Below are 20,905 nucleotides of genomic sequence, written 5' to 3'. Positions count from 1 at the left end.
CACCGTCCGTGCAAGAGCACTCAAGTCACTTCCCTAGCAGGATTTCCAGCTGAGTCTTCCCACGGTTACTGGCACAACGACCTGTCTGCATTGTGGGGGGGATACAGGAAGAGGCAAACATCAGTTTCATGCTGGAGTAAGCGTGTGCTACATTACCTCATGGTCCTTGTCCCATCATCCCCCAGCAAGTCTGTGGCACAGCTCTCACCTACCAGCAGCAGCCAGACACCTCCTCCTGCAACAAACCTCTGACCCAGAGGGAGACAAGGGGCTCGCTGCCCCTCAGGGCTATTCTACTCCCATCCAACTGTTCATTATCACTGGGTCCCCTCTCCCCACCCTTGCTTGCAGTCAGATCATCTCCTCCTTCCCACCAGCTCAAACCAAGGAAGCTTTTTGAGAGCACTGTGGGAGTCCGCACACCACATGCACCCCCTCACTGTGATGCTTTACCCTTCCTCCAAGGCCAGACTGCTGTTCCCAGGCCTCCTAGTCCCAAAACCACTCACCTTGAAGCAGGTGGCTAGTTCAAATGGGCTCTGTAGGCTCGGGGGGCAGCTGCTGGTGTCCCATAGCTGTGCTGTCAGGTGCTGGGCAGCGCTGGCAGCTGATAGAGGGAGCTCTGTGGGCGGCACATCCTTGCATCCACTCTCCCTGGCGGCAGCCAGATCCAGCCGTGCCAGCCCCCAGGGACAGCCAGCTCCCTGGGGGAACATGGGACAGGAGGGGCTGTTGGCAGCTGCCATCCCACAAATCCCCACAAGAGCTGGGGCAGGAGCAAGGGAAGCAAGGGCTGTGGGGCAGCTCGTGCATCACCCTAATGGGCAGAGGCACAGAGAAGGGCTTCAGCTCTGGAGGGAAGGGCATAGAACGTTTGCTGCCTCACCTTGGATGGATCCATGCTGCTCGTCATCAGCCCGGCCTTGAGGCTGGAGAGACAGAGGACAGATTATTACTTCTGGAGGTGTGGCAAGCAGTACCCCCAGATGTCACTGTAGCTCCCACAGCCTCCCAGGGTTGTCCTGGGGCTCAGGCATCCCCAGAGGAACAGGGCTGTCCCTTGCCCACCCACTGCAAACAGTAGCTCAATCTGGACATGATGGGAGACCAGAAGGGTCCGTTAGCTCAGAGGGCCCAAAGCACCCTCGTCCTTTGCCCAGACACCACAAGGGCCACAGCCACCTCTGCAGCCTCAGACAGGGGCCTCCCCTCTGCCTGCCCCATACATACTGCATGAATTTGCATTTGGGTCCTTCTGGGCAGAAGCCAGCGAGGTAGTTGGCACACATCACCCTCCGCGTGTGCTTATACTTGCACAGGGGACCTGCCATGCAGAGGAGAGGTTCCATTTGTGGGGACACAATACCACATCTGCTCCACGGGGATTTTAGGAGCCCAGCTTTCCCCAGCAGCCCCATCTCCTTCAGCTCCACGGGGTCTTTGCTGCCCCAAACTTCCACTGGGCACCCTGTCAACCCACTGTGGTTCATCCCACTCCAGCTTGGTCACCTTGAAGGTGGCAGGAGGATGGGCAAGGAGTGAATCATAGAATTATAAAATCACCAGGTTGGAAAAGACCCACTAGATCATCGAGTCCAACCGTTCCCATCAATCACTAAACCATGTCCCTCAGTGCCTTGTCCACCTGTCCCTTAAACCCCTCCAGGGAAGGGGACTCAACCCCCTCCCTGGGCAGGCAGAGGCTTGCCCAATGACCCTTTCTGTAAAAAAATTTTCCCTGATATTCAGCCTGAACCTCCCCTGGTGGAGCTTGAGGCCATTCCCTCTCATCCTGTCCCCTGTCCCTTGGGAGAAGAGCCCAGCTCCCTCCTCTCCACGACCTCTTTTCAGGCAGTTGGAGAGAGCAATGAGGTCCAGGTGCCCCATCACCAGCGGGTAGGGAACATGTGCAGCTCCTGCTCAGCCTGGCACCCATCCCAGCAGCTCACCATGCCTGCAGAAGCCACGGTCGTACCAGGGACAGCCCATAGTGCTGGCGCTGGCATCAATGTGCAGGAAGGGACAGTCCTTCTTGTTGCACTCACCTGCGGAAGAAAGAGATGGGATGGGTAGGACAACACTTGCCCAAACCAAACACAGTAGAAAATGCTGAAGGATGGGCTGGACAGGAGGAACTGAGGTGCTCCAGGAGCATCCAGGCTTAGCTCTGGGTGGGCACCAGTGGTGTTTCTTCCCAGAGACAGGAGGTGGCATCAGGCACTTGCTCGAGGCCAGAGCTGAGGGACGTGGGTGCTGGGTGGGAGAGGCTCACTGGCATCCCCAGCGTGGTCCCACACCTACCGAACTTCGAGTAGAAATAACACTCTGGCATCTTGGTCACATCGTACTCGTGGAGGAAGTCGCAGTCATCGCCCTTCTTGCAGAGCCCGCGCAGCCAGTGCTTGCACACCACCGTCTTCTCCCCGCTGACGTGTCGGAAGGGGCACCGCATGCCTGGCCGTGGTGCACTCTCGCTGTCGGAGCCTGCCTGTGCCCCACAGCTCCCACTATCACAGCCCCTCAGCAGCCGGGATGTGCCCTGTGCAGCCCCTCCAGCCCTGCCTGCACCCAGGAATGACCTGCCTCATCATCTCCCTGCGCAGGACATGCCATTGAGAGCCTTCCTGGACACGGAAAAGAATTGCAGCACCCACTGGTCTCTATATGGGTCTCAGTCAAACACTGCCTGGTTACCCTAGAGGTGTTCAAGCCCTCCCTGATGCAGAAGGAGTAGGAATACTCATCCAAAGGGCCAGGGAGAATGATGGAGTTTGAGGAGCATCAGCATTTCAGGCCAGAACTTGCCAACGTGTTGGCCATGGAGACACAGACATGGGCTGCTCACAGACCAAAGAGGGGCCCCCCTGGCTCCCTGGTGTCCCCAGGCTCTTTCAGGGAAGAGTCAGTCCCATCCCCATCCTTTCCCAGCACTCACCCTTGGTACACAGCCCTCGGTGGAAGAACTCACAGACAGCCACCCCCAGCTCTGTGGGGAAAGCAGGACAGGGAGAGCTTCACCCACCAGCCCAGGATCAGCCCCATTAAGTGCAAGAGCACCTCATCCCTCTGCGCTGGCAGCTCCCTCAAAGCTGTTCCAGATGCACCCCCGAAGGAGCAATGCCCAGAGCCAACCTGGCCTTGGGCAGGAGCCCAGGGAGGAGGCAGGACAAGAAGCACCCAGGCGTTGTGGGCACAGGAGCACCAGTAAGGGGAACCCCAACACCTCCTGCGCTCCTGTCACCCTTCAAGGATGCCCCAGGACCCAGCCTCCAACTTACTGTCCATACCGAGGAAGGGCAGGGGCTGAGCTCCTCGCTGCTGCTCCACATCAGCCTCCAAGTCAAACCTGATCTTCTCCACACCAGCCACCAGCTCCTGCATCACCCCTGCTCCTGCAAAAGGCACCTCCAGCTCAGACCAACCACAGGCAGGGAGAGAGGATGGCTGCAAAGTGTCTAGCAGTGGGATTGTCTGTGGAAAGTACGGGTCTCCCAAGTGAGCAACACGCTCCCCAGGTCACAGCAGCTATCCTGGGCCCCAGCACCACTCATAAACCCTCCTCCTCCTCCCCAAAACAGAGCAAAAACAGTTCAGGCAGCACCCGGAGCCCTCCATTTAGAAAGAGAAACTGCCCACATCTGATCTCAATTTGCAGCCGTGATTGCCTGGTGCCTCAGCCCAGCTGCAGGGAGCTCAGCCCCGGCCCCCATCACATCCCCCCTAATTATTGCCTCTCTGCACCGACATCTGCTTTTCCTCCAGCCCCAGCTCTGGGGCAGAGCAGCGGGAGCACGGGGGGCTGTGGGGCTGCCCATCAGCTGGGTTAACCCCCTCGCACCGGGGCTGCTGCTCAGCCTGAAACAGAGCCCACTGTGAGCTGTGTGGTTTAACAACACTCAGAAAGCAAGGGATGGATCCTGTGCGGGTTTTGTGGCGCTCTGAGCGCTTTGAGCATTGCTGGGTGCCCAGCAGCACCATCCCCAGCCCTGCTCTCCACTGCCTGATGCTCACCAGGATAAACCTCCATCCTGATGGGAATGGCCAGGTCACACGCTTTGGTCCTCGCTGAGAGGCTGAGGGCTTGCACTCATGCCAGGCTGCAGCAGCCCATGCTAGACACAGCCACGGTGTCACACCGCATCCCACGTCTCCCAGGGACCACCCCGAAAAGACCACGCAGCCCCCGCATTTAACCTCACGCTCCATCCCTCCTCCATCCCGCGGCTCCAGCGGCCACGCACGTCCCTGACACGCGCCCGGAGCGATGCGGCCTGACACATCGGGGATGGAGACCTGCTCCCATTCTGTCATTAGCTATAAATGCACTGGACCAGTGCTGCCTGCCTGCCGGAGCGCTGCCTGCGGGTGCTGCAACCGCAGCCTGGCACAGGGTGCTGTGCACCCACCCGGCACCGAGCGCCCGTGCCAGCCACATTCCCAGCTACACACGTTGTGATGTGAAAATGGAAGGGGTTTTGGGGAGTTTGAGGGTGCAGCCCAGCCAACCTGCCCACCCCTGCAGCAAGCACTGGCCGGACATCGCAGGTGTTACTCCCCATTAGCCCAGGAGCCATTCTGCTGGCCCTGTGCTTGGTCACTCACGGTGTGCTGGGGCCACCACCCTGTCCCATCGAGCAGGGCTGCATCCCCTGTGTGCTCAGCGAGCCAGGGCACACTTTCTGCCCCGTCGGCTCACGGCAGCACGGTGCTGCCGAGCAGGAGGCTGGAGCCGACAGGCGTCACAAAGATCAAGATTGCCAAGTGATGGTCGCAAGCGGACGGTGCTGGGTTGCCCTGGAGCCTCTTCCCTCCCTTTGGTACCAGCAAGCCCTCAGGAAGCAAGAGGATCCCAGGAAGTTTAGTGACTAATGGGAATGGTTGGACTCGACGATCCAGTGGGTCCTTTCCAACTTGGCATCTTCACTTGTATCAGAAACGGCGTGGCCAGCAGGTCCAGGGAGATTATTCTCCCTCTGGACTCGGCACTGGTGAGACTGCTCCTCAAATCCTGTGTTCAGTTCTGGCCCCTCACCACAAGAAGGATGTTGAGGCTCTGGAGCGAGTCCAGAGAAGAGCAACGAAGCTGGTGAAGGGGCTGGAGAACAGGCCTTATGAGGAGCGGCTGAGAGAGCTGGGGGTTGTTTAGCCTGGAGAAGAGGAGGCTGAGAGGAGACCTCATTGCTCTCTACAACTACCTGAGAGGAGGTTGTGGAGAGGAGGGAGCTGGGCTCTTCTCCCAAGTGACAGGGGACAGGACAAGGTACTGAAGGACATGGTTTAGTATTTGATAGGAATGGTTGGACTCGATGATCTGATGGGTCTTTTCCAACCTGGTGATTCTATGAAGGAGTGTGAACCCCAGAGACCTGCCCTGCCCCACTGCCTTGAATCAGAGCATCCGTAAGAGACAAGAGAACTAGGTCTCCCAGCAGCCTGGTGACCTCCCAGGAGGCAGGGACCAGGGCCATGGGCTCAGAGGACGGGTGCCCAGAGCAGGGGACAGGGGCCCTGGGACCCTGGCACTGAGGCTGTGCTGCAGCGAGCAGGGCAAAGGCAGCCCGGTGGGCTCAGAGCCACCAGCTGCAGCTGCTGTTGTTCTCCCCAGCGTGGACAATAGCTCAATGTCCCACGCCGTGGGGCGTTGTGTTGGCCCTGGCACACGCACAGAACCCCTTTGTGCCCCAGCCGCAGCACAGCACTCATCGGCTTCACCAGGGGAGATTCCTCCCAGGGGACAGGCGCATCGCCTAGGACCGATAGGTGTTGGAAGGGCCAGATCCTTTCCTCACCATCCAGCATTGGTGAGGAGAGCCTGGCTGGGGCTCTCAGCAGAGCCAGGCTCTCCATCTGCTCAGGGAAAGGCTCTGGTGCTGCTCCCAGCACTTTGTGCCATCACAGCCCAGCTTGGTGACCAGGACTGAGGAGGGAAAGGCATCCTCCGTGCTGTCACTAGAGGCTGAGCTGTGGGAATCCAGCCACAGGATGGGAACGACGCACCCTGCCAACCAACCCCTCTATCCACCCTCCCTGGGGTCAGCAGGGGCCGCAGCAGCCCCGCAGTGCCGGGAGCACCCAGGGCAATCCCAGCCCTGGCCCCCAGCCCATGGGAGCGGGGACAGCCAGTCCTGCCCCACCGTCACCTTCCCCTCCTCCTTGGCTGTGGGGAGGAGAGCGGCATCTTGGCAGAGCTGCCGCTTGGCAGGAACCTGCCTGGCCAGAGGGTCCCAGCCCGGAGCCAGATCCGGCCAGCGGGATCTCACCCATTTCCTCCCACCACAGGCAGCTCCACGCGATGGGCAGATAAAGCACGGCCGCTGCAGGTGCCGCAACGCCAGCCAGGACACCAGCCTGGGAGGGACAGGCCAGCAGGACAGGGTCTGGGGACGGTGGCAGCACAGAGAAAGCTGGGTGCAAACACACACGACCCCACGTGTCTCATCCCCCAGGAACTCAGGCCGCTGCTGTCACTACCAGTTCCTTTTATTCTTTGCATTTGTACATACATAGTATAAAACCCTCCTCTCCCAACCTCCCGCACCAACATCGGCACTGCCCAGCCAGACTGGCCCCGTGACGGTGGCTGAGAGGCACACGGGACACCAGGGCTCACCCCGGCTCATGGGGGACACCCAGGTGTTCCTCCCATGGGGACAGATCCACGCTCCCTTCAGCGTCCTCAGGAACAGCCAGTGCCAGGGCTGGCCAGGGGCCATCCCCACTACCCCTGGGCTGTATGGAGTGTCAAGCATTTGGGATGGATCCATCCATCCATCCATCCATCCGAGGGATGGGGAGTGAGCTCCTACCACGGCACAGGGCTGGAAGCTCTTGGTCTGCAGAAAACTCCCCAAGAAACCTGTGGAGCTGGAGCCACCCATGGTCTCAGGGGCCCCTTCTGAGCTCCAGAGCCAAGTCCTTCCTCATGGGAAATCTCCCCTCTGTTAAAACCAAAAGCGAGAGTAAAGAAAGTTAAGTACAAATCGGAGAGCAGTAAAAACTGTACGGTGGAAAAAAATATATATATTACTAAAGGGGCTAAAACTTCAAAGCCTCGTCTTGTTCGATCCTATATTGCTTTACATGGGCAGGGGGGGAAGAAAAGAGCTAATATCCAAAGTCCAACAGAAAGAACCGAAATTGAGTCTGCTTTCCCCTCTGGGATGTGCTGGAGCTCTCTGAGGGTTGAGAGGCATCAAGGCTGCCCCCAGCCCTGGGAGCAGAGTGCTGTCCTGCCACAGCATGTTCGCTGCTGGATGGGAGAGGGAAGGAGTGAGGAGTTGAGTCTTCCCCAGTGCCACCTGTTGCAGCGCTGGGGTGTTCAGCCCCGTGTCCAAGCAAATGAGAGCCAGACCCCTTGACTCGACCACCCGCCTTTTTATACTCTGATCTCATCATCGTCTTCGTCAGCAAATGAGAACTCCTTATCGGGGCGTTTCGGGGGGCCCCGGTGGGTCGGCGGCCCGGGGACAGGGCTGCGCTCCTCCAGCCCCGAGGCACAGCTGGACACTGAACTGCTGTCCCTGGGGTAGCGGCCACCGGCACTGCCAGATGGACTCTGGCTCAGCGGAGCTCCTGCTGCTGCCGGGGATCCAGGCAGGGCAGCATCCTCCTCCTCCTCGCGGCTCTCCTCTGCCTCAGGGTCTTCATCCTGCTCCCACTGCTCCTTATCCATGATGCTCAGAACATCCCCAAGCATGGAAGGCCCCAGGTCGATGTGGAAGGACATGATGGACTCGGCGTGTTTCATGCCCGCCCCGCTCTTGGCCACCACGACAGGCAGCTCCGTGATGTCCCCAAAGTCACGCTCATCCAAGCCAGGGCTCCGCGGCCCAGCAGCCGCTCCATTCGGGCGTTGCTGCTCTTCAGGGCTCACCTCCTCGGGCAGCTTCTTGACCGGGCTGGAGGAGAGGCTCTTGGGCAGCTGCCCAGCACTCCTGTCCACCTCCTTCTCGTTGAGTTGAGGCAGGGAGACAGCATTCTTCACGAAGAGAGCCGAGTCCCGCAGCGAACCCAGCATGTCCCGCCGGTCACCTCGCGTTACCGACTGCGAACGCTTGCTGCTGCGGAAGCGGCGGGAGAGCAGGCTGGGTTTGGAGGCACCTGGCTCCTCGCCTGCCTCCAGCCCCGGCTCCCCTGCCTTGCTGGTGAGGAAGGAGGTGTCCCCAAAGGCGTCCCCAGCTCGCCCCACATGCATGGTGTGGCGGAAGTCCCCCAGCGGCGCGCTGATCATCTCAGCTGTCAGGTCAGCCCGGGAACGCCGCTTGGAGTGGGCAGAGTTGGAGACGAGTTGCTTGAGGATCGGCATTGCTGCGGTGGAGAGAGGCTGTGCCGCGCTGCACCGGGACAGCCAAGACCAAGTCACACGTCTCACAGACCCAGCTCGTGCTCACGGCTGATGCTCCAGGGCTGGGCTCCCACCAGCGTCACAGACAGGTCACTCCTGGGGAACAGGAGAGAGGGACGTGGTTAGGCTTCGAGGACATGGATGGGTACAGCCCTGCTGACATCTGCAAAAAGTGATCTCATGCCTTCCAGCCTCTCTGCTCAGCTGGAAACAGCCTCTACACGGGGCATCATTCCACAATCCCACCACCCCCAAGCTCCCCACACCTCCTAAACAACCAGGTCCCAGAGCCCGTCATGCAGACAGGGCTGCAAGAGGAAGACCTGGGCATGGGGTTGTTGCAGGATGGCCCCCAACCCTTTGGCCCATGTGAACGGGCACGAAGAGGGACGCAGGGCGCTGCAGGCACCCGTCGTCCCCTCTCTGCGCAGACCCAGCCCACCCGAGTGGGGCACGGCAGCAATCGAGCCCCTTGGAGCTGCGCACCGAGAAGATGCCTGGGATTTTTTTTTTTTTTTTTAATTGGAAGAAAGCTGGGAGGAGCAGACGCCAGGAGGAATTGGAAACAGACGTCAGGAAGTGTGCGAGGAGGGCGAAGAGCCCCCGGGGGGCACCGTGTGCTGGGGGGAGCCAGGACAGGGACCCCTCTGTGCCCAAGCTTAACAGGATAAGGATGCAGGGACACAGCCTTGTTGCTGCCCATGAGCACCCCAAAGCCCTCCGTGCTGCTCCTCGCTTCACCACGCTGTGCCCACCCTCCCAGCCACCTCATCGTCACCACCGTGACTCAGGGGTGGCAGCTGACGGCAGAGATGATGAGGGCTGACCGGGATGCAGAGAGGCATCTTCCTCCTTCCCACAGCCAGCTCGGTGCCACCGGGCACTCGGTCCAGCCCGGAGCCTGTGGCTTCACGGGTGGGGATGAGGATAGAGACCGCGTCACCACATCCCGCGCTTCCCCTGGCGCCAGGCAGCCCCAGGTGGTCCCGGGAGAGGTTGCTGGGAAGGAAGGGCTCACGGCCGCCCGCTTCCTCCCTTCGGGCACCGCTGGCGACACTGTGGCCCCATGACACGCACGGAGAAGGGACAACGTCTCTGAGCAAGGCTCGGGTCAGGGTTCACGTCCCTCTCATTGCCCACCCAGCCCTGGCTCTGCAGGGTCAGCTGGAAGCGAGTCACAGCCCTGCAGACCACGGGTAGCAATGCCACCAAGGTCCCACACAAGCCAGTCCTGTACCCCACTCCGCCGGACACCACAATTGGCTGCAGCATCTGCCCCACAGCTAGGGAAGAGCTCTCACCCCCCCATCCCTTCCCAAACCTGCCCTCCGATGTCCATCTGTCCACCCCTTGCTGCAGCAGAAGGGCCTCTGGACGGCTAGGGCTGAGCTGGTGCCATGCAGGCAGGACGGACTCTGACCCCACACGAGTGCAAAGTCCCAGTGCTCAGCCCTCCTGCACACAGAGCCCCAGGGATGGAACGGAGCATGGGGTGTCTCTCTGGGGGAGCCCCCAGTTTATCCCCAGCAGCTGCGGGAAGAGAGAGAGCAGCCACACCACCTTCTCCGCACCCTCAAACCGGGACCCCAAGGGGCTTCTTCCCCTCCTCGCGTTGACTGTGCGCGATCCCTCACCAGGATCCCTCACCAGGATCGCTCACCAGGATCTCACACACCCAGCTAGCCATGGGTGCGTGTGCGTGGCACAGACTTTCTCCCCTTGCGAGGTCTCTCTTCAGGCCGGCATTCCTCCAGCCTTTGGTTTTACAGAAAACAAACACTCCCGGCGAGCTCCCCAGCTGGGCCAGGCAACCGTGCTGCTGATTTAGGCCATCTGGGGACTGTCCCTCCCTTGTATTTAGATTTCGGGGCCGAGTTCAGCATTTGTGAGATACTTTGCAAGCCGCAGCAAAGGGGCCACCGGGAGGTTGGAGCGTTACCGGCGCGCCACGGCAGCCGTCCCGGCCAGCAGTTCTCCATCACCACCACAGCTTCCAAACAAGCCGCTCCATTCCCTCAACGACCCTGCCCATAAAGCCTTCTCATGGTGGCCAAGATCTCCCTGTCCCTTGATGCTTCGCTCCTGGCTCACCCTGAGAAGTGACAGCGGCGCTGTAGGATGCTCCTGCCTGCACAGTCCAGCTGCCAGCCACGTCCTGCCCAGGAGGATTGGGGCACAGAGCCCTTTTCTCCTCTTGCTGCGGGACAGGAAAGTGGATCCTGTGATATTCCCACTGCTGGGGCTTCTACAAAGGAAACGAGGCCAGGGCTGCTTCACCGCCACCGCCTCTCCAGCTACCTACCAGGGAAAGCTGCTCTGTAACCCGAGAGACTCTGCAGGCAGGCTGGCAGCGCCACCCGTCCTGGGGCAGCGAGCCCAGAGTGTGGCCAAGTCCCAGCAGGGCTTCAGAGAAAGAGAGGGTGACAGATCCTGCAAGCAGTGGCTCGAGGACAAGCGGTATAAAATGAACTCACAGACCAGGCATCGCTTTCCACCTGCCCTCTCAGACCTTTGGGAGCACAAGCTTCGAGAAGCGGGAGCCTCAGGTCGCAGGGAACACGATTTCCCCTGCGAGTGGGTGGCTGCCTGCAGGATAGTGGGGTCCTGCAGCCACTGGGGAGGATGGGACAGCAGGGACCACGTGTCCTGATGGTGTGGGCTTCCCACAAGTCCCCCCACATCTTCCCTGCCCCATCCTGCTCAGCACCAGTCACGCATGGGGTCCAAAAAGCACCAGTGCCTGGGTGTGCATGGAGGAAACACTGAGCCCAGCTGCGTTCTCACAAGTCCTGCTCCTGGCTCATCCCACTCAGTGACTGGAAAAGCCAAACCCATGGAGTGTGGGGGGGTAAAATGCATCCCGGCCGGCCTGGCTGGCTCCAAACAAGCCTCCCCAGCTTTGCCATGCAGAACACTCCAGGCAACACCCTCCAGCCCAGAGATCAGAGGATGCTCTCCCCACCCTGCCAGCTGCTGGGACAGGGGTTGCGCTGGACCGGTCGGTCCCCCCTGTGCCACCTGGGGCCAGGGAGAACCTGCACGCCGGGCAGGGAGGGCACGCTGGCTGCTCAGCTCCACTTTCTGATGTGCTGCACCCTGGGAATCCGGCTCGGGAGGCCCTTTGATGTTACTGCCTGGCAGACAGCTGCCAGAGACAGGGCACAGATCACACCCTGCCACCTCCATCCCCATGAGGGGACCAGCCTGCTGTCACACCCTCGCGTTGGGCTCCCGGCAAGCCTTCCCAGGACCTGGGGGCAGACGGTCCTGTTAGTGCGGGCAGCCCTGGCGCCCCGGTGACCGCCTCCTCCCTGGCACAGGTGACAGGTCTGGTCCTGTCCCTGGCACCAGGATGCTGTGGGATGCACAGAGCAGCACTAGCAGCACCTCTGGAAGCAGAAAGGCAGCAAGAATCAGAGCCTGGGGCCAGCGAGACAACTCATCAGGGTGGGAGTCGAAGTTTGGCTCTCGCCAGGGCTATCGGCACGCCGAGCAGAGCCAAGCTGGGAAACTCACGCTAGTGCCGAAAGCAGAGCAGCACTCCCAGAGGGACGGCCAGCAGCCGGGAGCTAGACAGAGTTCAGCGAGGAACTATTGGTACGACACGCCAGAACACGCACACGACCATAAATCCTCCCGCTACGGGGCCACGAACCAGCCCGCGGCTCTCCGGGGCGAGGAGAGGACGTTTCCAGGGGGAAAAGGTTATCTTCTTGCTGCCCTCGGCTCCGTCTCTCACAACAACATAAGCTGGCCAGGGTCCGACAGGATACCGGGGGCTAAACAGCCCTCCCGACCTCTGCCTGGCTCCAAATTCCTGCAGTTTTGCTGGGGTGGACGGGAAATAAACAGGCTGGCTTCCCACGGCTTGGCCGCAGTATCCTACCTGCCGGTGGGGCTGGACACCCCTCAGGCAGCCGGCTCGGGGGGCCCAAAACCACGCTGGCTGTTTGCGCTCGCCACAAAACCCAGGGAACAAAGGGAGAGACCGCCGCGGTCAGCACAACGCTGTCGGCAGCGGCGTGTGGAGCCGTTGGAGCCGTTGGAGAGAGATCCACTGCCAGGTCACCCCGCGGCACAGGGTCGGGGCGATGGGGATCCAAGCCAGGCTCGTTCTTCTCCCCCTCAGGACCCAAACTCACCAACCATCCTGGGGTGTTAAACCTCAGCTGGACTCCATCCACGGTCTCCGAGGGAGCTGTGTCCAAAACAGACTTGTTTACTGTGCACCCAGCTAGGGAGAAAGCCCCGACCTGGAGCGCCAAGACTTACGCTGCCTCCCTCCGTGCCTCAGTTTCCCCTCCAGACTGCGAGCGATCCCAGCTCCCTTTGCACAGCCTCGCTGATTTATCGCTTCGGCGCTCGGAAACATCTATACTCCTCGCTGCTCTCGCTGGGGTCAAGCCGGGGCGGCACGGGCTGAGCCCCGCTGCCCAGCAGCCCCGGTCCTCGGGGCACCGGAGCGGGTTTGGGAGCCAGGAAACTCCCTGCTCCCCCCGACGAGAGATGCTCTCCCAAGGGGTGGTGGGAGGGTGGGCTGGGAAGCCCCGATCGCCGTCCCAGGCTGCAGGAGGAAGGCTTGGGAGGGGATTTCGAGCAGGTCTGACTCAGCGCCCGGGCAGCCCAGCCCAGGGGTGCCGCTGGCTCCGCTCCACGGACCTTTCCGAGAAGGGACCGCGGGCAACCACCGCCCCGGCTGTGGCCACCGGGCACCGGGGTGGGGTCCGCGCTGGCCAAACGCGGCTCCGCATCCTGTTAACCCCTTCGCTCGCGGTGAAAGGAAGGCGGGGGTGGGGGGGGGTGGGGGGGGGGTGTCCCCACCCTCCCAGCCCGTTCCCGGAGCCGCCGCGGGGACCCCGCCCGCCGGACAATAGCAAAGCTCGGCTCCGGTTGCCTCGAACCGAGCCGTGCGGGACGGAACCGAGCCGCGCGGGGCTGAACCGAGCCGTGCGGGGCTGAACCGAGCCGAACAGACCCCCCCCACCGGCTCCCCCCGTACCTGCGATCCCGGGACGCCGAGCCGAGCCATGGCCGAGCCCAGCCGAGCCCAGCGCCCCCCCCCCCCCGCCGCGTGACGTCATCACCCCGGGCCAATGGCGATGCGCCACGTCACGGGGCGGTTCCCACGCCCGCCATTCAAACCCGGGGGGGGGGGGGGGGGGGAGACGGGGTCCCGGGCGCGGCACCGCCCGGGGTGGGGGGAGGCGAAGGGGGGGCCAGGGTCCTGTGTGGGCGAGGGGGAAGGATGGGGTCCCCGGGTCCCTGCCCTCAGGGGGTCCCTCGCCCATGGATGTCACCCCAGACTGGGTAGGGGGTCCTTCACCCATGGATGTCACCCCAGACTGGGTAGGGGTCCTGGATCCCTTCCCTCAGGGGGTCCCTCGCTCATGGTTGTCACCCCAGACTGGGTAGGGGTCCTGGATCCCTTCCCTCAGGGGGTCCCTTGCTTATGGATGTCACCCCAGCCTGGGTAGGGGTCCTGGATCCCTTCCCTCAGGGGGTCCCTTGCTTATGGATGTCACCCCAGACTGGGTAGGGGTCCCCCGGGGCCTTTCCCTCAGGGGATCCCTCGTTCATGGATGTCACCCCAAACTGTGTAGGGGTGCCTGGATCCCTTCCCTCAGGGAGTCCCTTGCCCGTGGAAATCACCCCGTCCTGGGTAAGGGGTCCTGGATCCCTTCCCTCGAAGGGTGTCGAGTGATGTCTCCAGCCCATCTCTAGACAAGGGGAGATCCGCAGGGGTGGGGGGTTCCAGATCCCTTCCCTTAGTGGGTCTCGAGTGGGATTGCTGCACCTTGCCCGTGGACATCAACCCCCAGGAGAGTTAGGGGTCCCTGATCCCTTCCATCAGGGGGGTCCCAAGTGGGGTCTCCACTCCTCGCTCACAGAAGTCACCCCCGCGGGCTGGGGGACCTGGAGCCCTTCTCTCAGAGGGTATCGAGTGGGGTCCCCAGTGCGGAGCAGGGGTTGGCTGCAGCCCTGGCAGACCGGCCAGGGATTGAGAAGGTGGGGAGTGACAGACTGTAATTAAATCAGGGCAATTAAGAGCTGAACTGAGCCGCCATGAGGAGGTGGGTTCAGCCCCAGGGCAGCACAAAGGCTTCTGTTCCGCTCATGACCGTGAGACCCACACTGGCTCTCTGCTCCATCCCAGCCCCACTGCTCCATCCCAGCCCCACTGTTCCATCTCCCCCTGGGGGTCGTAGGGCCCCCCAGCCCCTCGGGAAGTTTGAGTGGTCCATGGCTGGGACGTGATGGTGGGGCCGCCACAGCCACCCTGGCCCTTGGTGATGTGCTGAAAGGGAGAGTGCAGGGATGCAGCCGCTCTTGGGGATTAAGGCGAGACCTTTGTGGGAGAAAAGGGGCGGGAGAAACAGGATTATCCAGCGTCTGCCTAATGCAGCGTTTCTTGCATATTCCAGAGTGTCTGGAGCCTCTGTGGAGGGAGCCAGGCTGGGGCACAGGTGGGTGGCGAGCTGGGTCCTGGGATGCCCTGGCTCTGTGACCCAGCTCAGGTGCTGTGGGAGCTGAGGATTTCTCATGTCACCAGCGCATGGAGCTGTGTTTCCTGGGCTTGGTGGCACTGACTGGAGGAGCCGTGTCTGTGGTGGAAGCCAGAGCTGGGCAGCACTGGGTGCTTTGATGGTTCATCCAGCGCAGAACCTTCCCTCTGTGGGAAGGGCAGGAGACCACTTGCACCATAACCCCAGAGCCGTGGCTCTGGAAGGCAGCTGGGATGAGGGTGGCTCTGAAGAGATGATGGATTGGCACGCTGGAGAGGCTCTGCCGAGATGAGCACCGTGGCCGAATCACCAAAGACACAGCCCAGGTGTCCAGCACCACCACACCTCCACCAGTGCCTATAGTCTGCTTCCTGGGCTCGCAACCAGTGCTGTTTTCATAGCTGGTTTCTCTGGCAAATTTTATTTTCCTTGCTTTCCATATGAGGAAACTGAGGCAGCAGACAAAGCCCCGTGCCCATGGTTGAGGAGAGGTCTCTTGGGAGCCACCACTGGGTGCAGCTCTGGGTGAGGAGGAGGCTTTGCCAGAGCCCCAGCCAGTGTCAATTTCCACTCACACAGAGCCAGGGCACATCAACTGAAGCACCGCGCTGGTGCAGCACTGCTCACCTCACCTGATGCTGTCATGGGAGCACGGTGCTGGCTGAGACAGCGCAGTCAGGAGGGATTAACATCAGCCGATTTGTGGGAGCTGCCGGCGAAGACTCCCGCGGGGTGGCCTAACTCTAGCTGGAAAGAGCAGGCACCCACTCAACTTGAAATACTGCCTGGGAGAGATGGGCACCCTCTCCTCTCCTCCACTGCAGCTCAGGCTACGTAGATCCCCTGGGCTGGATTGGTCCCTGCAGAAATGGGGGTGAGGTTGGGGTGCTGGGAGGTTCAGAGCACAGGGTGGCTGCATTTCTCCGACCCCTCCTGAACCCATTGCCGGTTCCTTTTGCTGCTTCTCAGTAGCTTTTGAAAGTGGAGAAGAAAAAAAAAGAAAAGGATTGAAAGGCACTTTGAAAAGCAGGGCAGGGAGAAGTGCCTGAGTTTCCCGGCAGCCCCATCCCCTCCGTCAGGGCCTGCCAGCTTTGTCTGCCAGCACTGCCTTGGCCGTGCAGGAGATGCTTCTGAGTGAGCCGAACGCTTCCCCCAAACCCCAGTGCTGCAGCAGGGCATGGGGATCGCTATCCGGATACCTCAGGGTACCAGAGATGGGGCATTGCCCCCACAGCCCCCCTAAATCCCTTCAGCCCTAGAACCCAGCGCTGGCTACTGCCACAAACCTCCCCGATAGCCCCCATCAACCCCTCGGACCCTCGCTCTCACCCATAGATGTGGGGGTTTGCCCCTTCCCTGTGCCATTCGCCCAGCAGTGAGTGGTTATCCAGCTAACCAGCACACCCGCTCACCACCAGCACCTTGGCACCCATAAGCGAGTGCCAGGACAAGCCGTACGCAGGTCGGAGCCTGCCGGTTCCCAGCCGGCATGCTCCCCTGGCTGGCACTGCCAGGAAACAGGCTCAACCCGGCACATGCCCAGGAACGCATCGCCCAGCCTCGATGCAGCAGCCCCAGCTTCCCCAAAGGGTCCTGCCTGGAACGTGGCTGCTGCAGGGACCCATCGCAGCCAACAGCACCCACAGACACCCCTCCCCAGGCACAGCTTTGGTGCAGAGACCCCTTCAACCAGGGCACCAGGGTGTGTGCTGGTCACCCACACCTGCGGGACAGGGTGCACAGACCTCAATCCATCCTCTCTGCTGCTCTCCTCTCCTCACCACACCAGGAAGGAAGGTTCTTCTGCTTGTGCCGCGAGCTTCGCAGCCTGGAATGGCACAAGAGGCAGCAGAGGATGTGCCAAGTCCCACCTAGCCCTCAGCACGGCAGGAGGGGCTGTCCCTGTCCCTGTCCCTGCTGCCCAAGGCAAGGGAAAGGTGGGGACACTCGTCTCTGCCCCAAGAGCTGTCGGGAAATCAGGAAATCTGGAAGAAAGGGAGAGCCCAGGCCGCAGGGCTGCTTCTCCTCAACCACACTGAGCATTTCGCTTTGCTCTGATTACACCTTGCTTGATCTAATATCAACGTGGAAATTAACTGTTACTACTCAATTCCTCCAACGCCACCACTGCTTCAGCTAAAATACATTAAGAAAAGGTCACAACCCCGCTTTCTGGCCAACAAACATCTCCCCATCGCATCTGGGACAGCAAGCGAGTACCACTTGGGTGCCGCTCTGTCCATCCCGCGAGCTCTGAGGATGCAGCTTCTCCCCTCTGCCCTACTTCAACTCGCCAACCTTGATAAGCGAGCCGTGCTCTGCCCTTGGGAGAACCGAGCGGGAGGCAGGAGATACGTCAAGGACGATTCGGTCCCCGGGGACTGATTGCTGCCGACAGCTCGCCCTTCCCGTCTGCCGCACGGAGCAGCCTGGAGAGCCAGCAGTGCAGGCAGCAGTGGGGCTGGGCACGGGCAGCCCAGACCTGCCCGGAGGGGCCAAGGCGGAGAGAGAGACTTTTGGAAAGAGCTGAGACAGGGGAGCGGTGGATGTGCTTGGAAAAGAGCACGGCACCTTCCCCTGTGGGCCCAGCCAGTCCAATTGCATCTGTGCTGTGGGGAAACTGAGGCAGCACAAGCGAGTGAGGGCTCCCAATAATGCCACTGGCACTCAGCCCATCTCTGCTGTGGTCACGCTAGGCTTTGTGCCCTGTGTAGCTCCCAGGTTGCCTCCGAGGAGGTTCCTCAAGGAGCAGAGAACAAACCTACTGCTGTGGTGGGATGTGGGATCTGCCACTTCCTCAGGTGCTGCGTCCATCAGCCACAGGAAACCTCACGGAGAAAAGGATCGTCCTGTTTTCACCACCATCGCTGAGCCCCAAGTGTTTTGGCCAAAGCTGCACTGACAGCTTCACCTCCACCTGGCACCAACTCCAAACCTGCCATGGATGTTGCTGCACCCTCCAGCTTCTCCTCCCTGTGGCCAAGGACAAGCCTGGCCAGGATGGGCGAGCTGGGCTGGGACTCTGCTCTGTGCCACCACACTGGAGAGCACATACAGACCTCAAGCAGACACCTCCTGGGACCCACATCCCATTGTCCCTGCAGTAGGGGACGTGTCGAGCGACCACGTTGATGCTCACAGAGGCTGGAACATGCCCTGCGCAGGTGGGGAGCGTCCCTCACACAGGGAGCATCCCTCATACAAGGAACGTCCCTCGCATGGGGAGCTCACCCGTGTTGCTCGACTCCCCAGACCTGCTCTGCCCGGTGTCTCCAGCAGTTCTGCATCCCTGTGGGAGGAAGGTCTCTCTTGATCAAGCTAGGATGCCTGGGGCTGGAGTTGGGCTGCAAGTAAGGGGCAGGATTTATCTGGTCAAACACAGACCCACCTTCCACCCCTGTGCCAAGATCTCCACCTGAGCAGGGTGCCAGAGCTCCCCTCGCTGCCCAGGGAGGACACGGGCACCCTGGGTGCTCTGCTCCCTTCAGCGCCAGCTCCCAAGTAGGTCAGATGAGTCACCTGCCAGAAATGCCCTCTGCTCCCCGCCAGCTCTGGGGCTGTGGGGACGTGCCAAGGCAGGGACACTCGTGCCAGTGGCTGCAGCTCAGCAGTGATGCCATCACAGCATCATAGAATCACCAGGTTGGAAAAGACTCACCGGATTATCGAGTCCAACCATTCCTATCAATCACTAAACCACGTCCCTCAGCACCTCATACACCCGTCCCTTAAACCCCTCCAGGGAAGGTGACTCAACCCCCTCCCTGGGCAGCCTGTTCCAGTGCCCAATGACCCTTTCCATGAAAATTTTTTTCCTAATCTTCATCCTTCCTTTCTCCCCATTCCAGGGGAAAGGGTGCTGCAGCACTAGGTTATGCACCCTTAGCTCAACCAGTCCCCAAATGCAAATCACTCCCTCTGGCAACCCCAGACCCTTCCCCACACCGGGATGAGAGCTGGGCATGTGCCTTGGTGCTGGTGCTGTTGGCAGGGTGAGCTTTCTCCAGCCCTTGGCTCCAGACCCACACTGTTTGCTGCCGGAGGGGTGACGGCAATGAAACCTGAGTGCGTCAGCCGGATTTTCCTGCCAGGTCTGAAAGCAAACTGCCCCGGGAGAAATCCCTGGTGCCAGTGATGCAGAACTGCTGCTGGTGATGCCAGAGGCGCCCGGTGCGGTGGCATCACCTACCTCCTCCCCTTTCCCACCACTGGGTCCCCTTTTCCTCCCCCTTTTCTATCCCTATGGGATGGTAACACACTAGAATACGGCCACGACAGATCCCTGCATCTTTCTGGGCCCTATCCTAGCACCACAGCCCCTGGCACCCTCTGCCCAGCTCCTTCCCAATGTCCCCAGCCCAGCCGGGGCAGTGGGACAGACGGACACATCTGGCCAGTCCTTTCTCCCCTGCAGCAGGGTGACAGAAAGGCGAGACAGGCTGATCCTCAGGCTGTATTTATTGGCATCTCCCTCAGCTCAGCCTGGGCACTGCGGCACTGCCAGGCTGGTGCCTGGCTCACCGGTAGGCACTGCGGGGGTGGGGGGTTGCTATGCAGAGCCCACCCTGGGCATCGCCACCCTCTCCAACACCCCTTGTCCTCCCAGACCTCTGCACCAAACCCCATTAAAAGAAAACCCCAAACCACCAGAAAAGCAGAGGGGCGGCTACAATCGCCATGTCACCCCATCTGAGTCCTCTCCAGAGCCCCTGCACAGCCCTGGGGTGCAAAACCAGGGGGAGGCATCAGCACCGCTTGCACCCCAGCAGGGCTTTCCTGGGGTTTAAGTTCTGAGTTCTCCTGGGGAGGCTGTGCTGGGCCAGGCACAAACAAGGGGAGGAATTAATTGCCCCCCTGGGTTCCCAGTACATTGGCTGACTCCTTCTCCCCAAAGACTGAGGGGTCCAGGGTGGAAGTTTCATGTCCAGAGTTTTTAAGATGAGCAGGGTTACTCTTCCCCTCTGCAGTCGGGAGTCTCTCTGTCACCACTTGTCCCTGTGTCCGGGTGGAGCCACAAGTGGAGGCTGTCAGAGGGGCTGATGTTTGGCACAGCAAGAGCCCCTGCACCCAGGCTGGCAGCACCCAGGGCCCCTGGCGAGCCCAGCAGCAGCTCGGAGCAGCCGCGGTGGGTGCCAAGGCAAAGTCTGGCGCGATCCTGCCCCACCTTGGCTGAGTTGTCCATGATGCAGAAAGCTTTGGCCAAAGAAGAGGAGCTGGGTTTTGCTCCCCAGCCCCAGGGAAGGCTCTCCACGTTCTGTTCCAGCACTGCCGAGAAACAGAAACACCCACCGCGGTGCTGAGCCCACAACGGCACCACTGCCCTCCCCAGGGCCCTCTGGTCTCTCTGCTTCTCCTCCTCTTCTCCCCCTTGCCACTTTTTGCTTTCTTCTTAATTTCTTGGGGCTTTTTTTTTTTGTTCTTCCTTTTTTGAATTTTTTTTGTCTCCTGTTTGGTTTTGCTTCTGTTTAAATATCAAACGAAAGAAGAAAATCCAGCGATGGGGGCTCTGGAACCGGGAGCCAGGCTGCTGGGTGGGCGGTAGAGGGTACCAGGCTGGCTGGGGGGGTTGCCAGGGGTCTGGGGGGTGGGAGTCCTGCTGGCTTTGGGACGGAAGAGGCTGCCCTGCTGCGTGGAGGTGCTGTTAGAGAGGGGTGCGTGGTCAGGCTCCCCAGAGTCGCTCTCGGTGTAGCTGTACGCCTGCGCCCGGGAGATGCCCTTCTGCTGTCGCCGCCACGAGTTGTAGTAGGTGGGGTCACTGATGTAGTGGTTGACGAAGGAGTGAGCTTTCTGGTGGCTGGGGTCCACTTCGTACTCGCTGTCGCTGCCCTAAAGACCAAGACAGCGGGGTGAGCATGAGGGGCATCATCCCCCAGCCCCCAAAATCAGCGCTGTGGTGAGCCCATCCTAAAAGACTTCAGGGGCTGGGATGGCTGCAGCACTGCTGGGGGATTTCTAAAGCTAAAACCTGGTAGAAAAGGGTTGCAGGGTCGTGGGCCCCTGGGAGGCTGGGGGGTTCCTGAGGCTGTGCTGCCCCAGGCTGGTGGGGAGGGTGTTTTTT

General features: G+C 61.0%; 4 protein-coding genes across 9 annotated transcripts in view; 1 reads left to right on the top strand and 3 right to left on the bottom strand.

Moving 5' to 3' along the window:
• RPL38 (ribosomal protein L38) overlaps nt 1–20,905 on the top strand; it is a 472,498-nt gene that overhangs the window by 337,689 nt on the left and 113,904 nt on the right. The gene's annotated exons all lie outside the window — the stretch shown is intronic.
• On the bottom strand, nt 26–3,381 carry CPSF4L (cleavage and polyadenylation specific factor 4 like). Its single transcript, XM_069872931.1, has 8 exons — nt 3,279–3,381; nt 2,936–2,986; nt 2,302–2,484; nt 1,950–2,045; nt 1,231–1,324; nt 887–929; nt 510–704; nt 26–85 (listed from the first exon to the last, which is right to left on the bottom strand). The coding sequence occupies exons 1-8, from the start codon at nt 3,379–3,381 to the stop codon at nt 26–28; spliced, it is 825 nt and encodes a 274-aa protein (XP_069729032.1).
• CDC42EP4 (CDC42 effector protein 4) lies at nt 6,463–13,427 on the bottom strand. 3 transcript variants are annotated; one of them, XM_069872259.1, is made up of 2 exons: nt 13,344–13,427; nt 6,463–8,440 (listed from the first exon to the last, which is right to left on the bottom strand). In XM_069872259.1, the coding sequence occupies exon 2, from the start codon at nt 8,303–8,305 to the stop codon at nt 7,376–7,378; it is 930 nt and encodes a 309-aa protein (XP_069728360.1). In that variant the 5' UTR covers nt 8,306–8,440; nt 13,344–13,427; the 3' UTR covers nt 6,463–7,375. The 3 variants fall into 3 exon arrangements, with proteins under 3 accessions (XP_069728360.1, XP_069728362.1, XP_069728361.1); XM_069872261.1 differs by lacking the exon at nt 13,344–13,427 and adding an exon at nt 12,617–12,816; XM_069872260.1 differs by lacking the exon at nt 13,344–13,427 and adding an exon at nt 12,231–12,409.
• The window catches only part of SDK2 (sidekick cell adhesion molecule 2), a 52,177-nt gene continuing 50,581 nt past the window's right edge, over nt 19,310–20,905 (bottom strand). Inside the window, exon 45 of the mRNA XM_069872244.1 lies at nt 19,310–20,673. Coding sequence (XP_069728345.1) covers nt 20,320–20,673 — 354 coding nt within the window. The 3' untranslated portion in view covers nt 19,310–20,319. The remainder of the gene's footprint in view (nt 20,674–20,905) is intronic.

Source organism: Phaenicophaeus curvirostris, chromosome 19, assembly GCF_032191515.1.
Source record: "Phaenicophaeus curvirostris isolate KB17595 chromosome 19, BPBGC_Pcur_1.0, whole genome shotgun sequence".
Taxonomy (NCBI): Eukaryota; Metazoa; Chordata; class Aves; order Cuculiformes; family Cuculidae; genus Phaenicophaeus; species Phaenicophaeus curvirostris.
This window is presented reverse-complemented; position numbering and strand designations above follow the sequence as displayed.

Bases quoted from the DNA above. Each gene is read 5' to 3' on its own strand.
- CPSF4L (XM_069872931.1), bottom strand. From the start codon at position 3,381: ATGCAGGAGCTGGTGGCTGGTGTGGAGAAGATCAGGTTTGACTTGGAG. The intron at 2,987-3,278 runs GTAAGTTGGAGG...CTTTCCCCACAG, and splicing joins GCCCTTCCTCGGTATGGACA to AGCTGGGGGTGGCTGTCTGT. The intron at 2,485-2,935 runs GTGAGTGCTGGG...GGGCACAGGCAG, and splicing joins CCGAGGGCTGTGTACCAAGG to GCTCCGACAGCGAGAGTGCA.
- CDC42EP4 (XM_069872259.1), bottom strand. From the start codon at position 8,305: ATGCCGATCCTCAAGCAACTCGTCTCCAACTCTGCCCACTCCAAGCGG.